Below are 4390 nucleotides of genomic sequence, written 5' to 3'. Positions count from 1 at the left end.
TCGAAGAGCAACATCATTAGGTAAAAGGCAGCATCAAGATAGGAGATGCCTAACAATTAACAAATTTAAGAGGGAGAGGGAAATGGTAGGAAGACTAGATTCATTGAGGTGAAAGAAAACAAAGAAAGCATTAGGAATAAGGAGAGGAATGTTATTGTCAAAGGGAAAAGGGAAAAGAATAGAGAGAGGAAGAGGGAGAGGGATGTGATGCTGGCAACTAGAGAGAGAGAGAGAGAGAGAGAGAGAGATGGTATTATTGTTTTGTTTCTACATGACGAGGAGTCGGGCTCGGGCTCGGGCTCGGGCTCAGGCTCAGGCTCAGGCTCGGGCTCAGGCTCGGGCTCGGGCTCGGGGCCCATTTTTTGTTTTTGTAAATGTGTTACGAAGTGTGCTAAGCAACTTTTTTTTTTTTCCCCTCTTGAGTTCTAGCTCTTAGAACAATATTTGGACTAGTTCAATCTATGGGATCATAAAATCAACCCGGAATTGTCAAATGTGATTGTATGCCTAAACTACTCCGGAAAACACAAGATCACCTGACTTACTTCCATAGAGTGTAACCAAATGGAGCCTAAAAAACCCTTATGGGCATATGCATATGCTGTCTCCCCCCTGCCTCTATTTATAAAATTTTTCAACTTTTGCTTGCTTTCCAATTGTAGAGGGTAGTGCGAAACCCTAAGTTTGCTAATGTGATCAGGGATTACTAAAATATATTTTAGTAATTGGGCTTTCAAATTAAACTATTTAATAAATGGGATTTATAACTTTTATTAATTACAAAGCCTCATGCACATTCTTAATTAACTCCTCAGGCTATGTTTGATTGTAAGGGGAATTAAAGGGAAGGGAAGTGAAATTTTCATACTTAAAAAAAGAAATATATGTAATCATTACCCATGTGATTTTTAACATTAACTTCAAATCATTCCATACTTAGTTATAAAATTTCATTTTACTTTGCATCCAAAACCTTTTGCTATAATATGTAAAATATATCATTACTAAATATAGTTAAAAAATTAAGTCGTTAATAAAATCATATGGGGTAATGATTATAAACATTTCTTTTTAAAGTATGAAAATTTCACTTCCCTACCCTTTAAATTCCCATTGCAACCAAACAAACGGTACCTCAATAAAATGAAGAATCCCACAAAGCTATGAACTCTATATTTCATGTTGAATAAACACCCCATCTTCACAAATATACCAAATAGGCCAAGAGGATTGGATTTAGTTGAGGTACAACCCAAGCTCAACTCAAGGAATTGAGTGGCCAATCACGGACCAAGCTCATATATATTCAAGCTCACACAACCTGAGTTGCATCCCTGAAATCATATTGTACACGTAGGTAGTTGTGAGACAAAATAATTGGATTAAGTTAAAGTTATTTCAATAGTTACAGATAAACCTTTAAATCAGATGGAAAGAAAATAAGAAGACAAATGACATAAAACCATTCTTAATTTTAAGCTCTACTTTTGGCTTTCATGAAACCCTAAAAGCTACCAGGAGCAGGAGGGAATGTTGTATACTGTCTATCCACAACCTCAAGAAGCTTCTTGGCCATTGCACTTGCATAAACAGAAGAACCTTCATATATCTGCATTAAAACACAAAACCCACCCACAGCATTTATATAATATGATCATCAAGAAAATACAATTAATAAGGTTTACTTAAAAGTTTATAGATTTGATTTTTTTTACCTTGGTATTGAATAAGAAGCTATAATAATCTCCAATATTTCCACCAGCAACATGAAGGAGCTCCAACTGGAGTTCATCCAGGACTTTGGATACAAGAAGCAAACAATTCATCTTCTTTTTCTGTATAAGCTTGATGGTTACCTCATCGTCGATGATTCTTACATCGACCTCCGTCTCTTTCGATTTCCTCTGGCTCCATGAGCTCCTTAACGATCCATTGAAAGACTGCTCACGGTCGGTGAGAGTGCTAAGATGAGACTTCATGGATGAACTCTCCATGTCCACTGTTGTCTCTTCCTCTAGCTTCAACCTCTTGTTTCTCTCTTGCCTCCATTTCTTCTTATCAACCAATACTTTGAGCTCATCCACTGTTCTCAGCAGCTCCTTGATGTACTCGATTGCATCTCCAACAACTGAGGCTCTATCATCCTTGAGTTGTTGCAGAGATGAAAGAAAAAATTAAGAAGAGACTCAAATAAGAAAGGGTAATTATAATCAAAGAAAAGCAAATCCTAGGACAGATGGGATTGAGATTGAGATTGATTACCTTTGTAGGGTTTGGGATCAGTGCCCTGAGTGCCATGTACTTCTCATTTATTTGTTCTCTCCTTTGCTTCTCGGTGGAAAAGTTATGGGTTCCTCTACCACGACCGGCTCTACCCAAACCAGCCATGTCTCTCCTGAAGTCCAGTACAGAATTCTCAAATTGTCTACCATCCCCATCCTGATAAAGACCTCCTCCACTTCCTTCTCTGTCATCAATTCCACCAAATAAGGAACCACCTGTAGTGCTAGTACCTCTTGAGGCAGGTAAGTTATAGTTATGTGGTAAAGAGTGAAATAGATCCCTAAATAAAGGAGGCTGTGGGGGAAGGTTCAGATGAAGTGGTGGTGGGTGATCAAACAAGACCGATGATGACGATGCCGGATTACCATCGGTGACGGTGGCAGTAGGGAGTTCACTGAAGAAATCCAATGAAGCCGGATAATTTGAAGGCTTCTTGTTTGAGAAAGAGATTGTTTGATTAGAGAGCATGGAGGAGTCTGAGCATCTGGGTAAGTGTAGGAGGTTGAGAAGGTCTGGGGTTGCAAAGGCAGTACTGGAATTGAAGCATTGCAGATTCTGCTGCAAACCCATCTGTTGTGGTTGCTGTTGCTGGTGGTGGTGCTGGTGCTGAAGAGGATTATAATTCATGTCTTGCATCTCTTGGAGTCGGGAAGAATCCCAGTTGGGGTTAACCATAGGCGGTTGATTGGGATCTTGAAGCATCTCTGGCAGCAAATTTGTATTGAACTCATGCTCCAGATCGAAGCCCAAATGCTGTTGGAGGTCGATTCCAATGGAGGCGGCAACGGCAACGGGGTCACCATCATGGGAGGAGTTGTGGTGGTTGGAAATCTCGTCAAGGGAGAACCCAGAAAGCTTGAGGTTGTCTTCCATGCTATTATGGCTGTGGCTGCTACTACCTCCTCCTCCTTCTGCCATGAGTGGTGGTGGTGGTGACAGAGGAGAAGAGTTTGTGACAGTTTGAGGGCAATCAACTAATTCTGCTTCTGCTGCTGCTGCTGCTATTGCCATGTGGTTGGGATCATGGGAATCAAAGTATTGAGGCTCTTCATACATTTCTTTGTCTCTTTCTCCCTCAGTAGTAGTAGTAGTAGTAGCAGCAGCAGCAGTAGTAGTGTGTATTGAGATCGTGATGTGGTGATGTACCAATGTCGGTTTCCTTGATTTATGGGTACTTGTCTGAATCAGTTTAACATAGATGGAAATACAGCTAATTAATGAATTCCAAAAGCTATTATTCCACATGCTTTAAACCCACCCCTAAAATCATTTGAAGTAAATGAATGATCGAACATTGAAATCATGAGGAATGAGAGGAGAGAAGGAGATAAAATATTCACCTGCATCCAAAATTGTTTCAACAGCCAGCAACCAAGTTCTGAATCAATGAATGGATGTGGGTTTAATTTGCTTAAAACTAAAGAGTGAAATCGATTAAAGCAGAAAAGTATCTATCCAGCCAAATTGTGAGTAATTACAGAGAAAAGGAAACCCAGATTTTTTTATTTCTCTATATATTATTGGTAGAAAGGAACCCAGATGAAGAAGCATCGAAATAAATGAAGCTCTGTGAAGGCAGATGAAAGAATGTTACACATAAGAGGAGAGATGAAAAGGACGGGATGTTTGTTGGGAGATAAGCAGGTTAGCGATGGTTTTGTTTGTTTCTTTATAAAAAAGAGAAAAGAGAAAGAGAGAGAGATAGAGAGAGAATTGGAATTCTTCCAATCGGCTGTTGCCCAGCAGCAGCAGGGGAAGGAAGTTGTTACTGAGATTCCCCCTATCTGTAGGTCCACAAACGAAATCTCCGTATTCTGATACTGCGCGTGATATCTCTTTCTTTCTTTCCCATCAGTAGTTGTAATAAGTAAGAACAACAGCAGCTTTTTCATTCATTTCACTTTAATCACACAAATACCCCTTCAATTCAATTCACCTCTCACAAATTGTAATAGAGAGAGAGAGAGAGAGAGAGAGAGAGAGAGAGAGAATGCCTCTTGCATTGGCCCGCCCACATGACCAAAATACTCTCTCTCTCTCTCTAGATGAATATTATCCAACCGTCGGATTGATTTTTCTTATGATCCACGGTTATGATATTTGCTTT

General features: G+C 39.7%; 1 protein-coding gene across 2 annotated transcripts; it reads right to left on the bottom strand.

The window, feature by feature from the left end:
• Positions 1-1475: 1475 nt before the first annotated feature.
• LOC122085389 (transcription factor EAT1-like) lies at positions 1476-4037 on the bottom strand. Of its 2 annotated transcripts, XM_042653786.1 has the most exons (4): positions 3624-4037; positions 2263-3462; positions 1716-2144; positions 1476-1609 (listed from the first exon to the last, which is right to left on the bottom strand). In XM_042653786.1, exons 1-4 carry the CDS (start codon positions 3627-3629, stop codon positions 1505-1507), a joined length of 1740 nt encoding a protein of 579 aa, XP_042509720.1. In that variant the 5' UTR covers positions 3630-4037; the 3' UTR covers positions 1476-1504. The 2 variants fall into 2 exon arrangements, with proteins under 2 accessions (XP_042509720.1, XP_042509719.1); XM_042653785.1 differs by having other exon boundaries at positions 2263-4037.
• Positions 4038-4390: the final 353 nt, after the last annotated feature.

This window comes from Macadamia integrifolia, chromosome 8 (assembly GCF_013358625.1).
Source record: "Macadamia integrifolia cultivar HAES 741 chromosome 8, SCU_Mint_v3, whole genome shotgun sequence".
Classification (NCBI taxonomy): domain Eukaryota; kingdom Viridiplantae; phylum Streptophyta; class Magnoliopsida; order Proteales; family Proteaceae; genus Macadamia; species Macadamia integrifolia.
Note: the sequence above shows the minus strand (reverse complement) of the source record. Positions and strands in the feature narration are given on the sequence as shown.

Excerpts from the sequence above, each read along its gene's own strand:
- LOC122085389 (XM_042653785.1), bottom strand. The coding sequence starts at position 3,528 with ATGTGGAATAATAGCTTTTGGAATTCATTAATTAGCTGTATTTCCATC. Across the intron at positions 2,145-2,262 it reads TGATCCCAAACCCTACAAAG|GATGATAGAGCCTCAGTTGT; the intron begins GTAATCAATCTC and ends CAACAACTCAAG. Across the intron at positions 1,610-1,715 it reads GCTTCTTATTCAATACCAAG|ATATATGAAGGTTCTTCTGT; the intron begins GTAAAAAAAATC and ends GTTTTAATGCAG.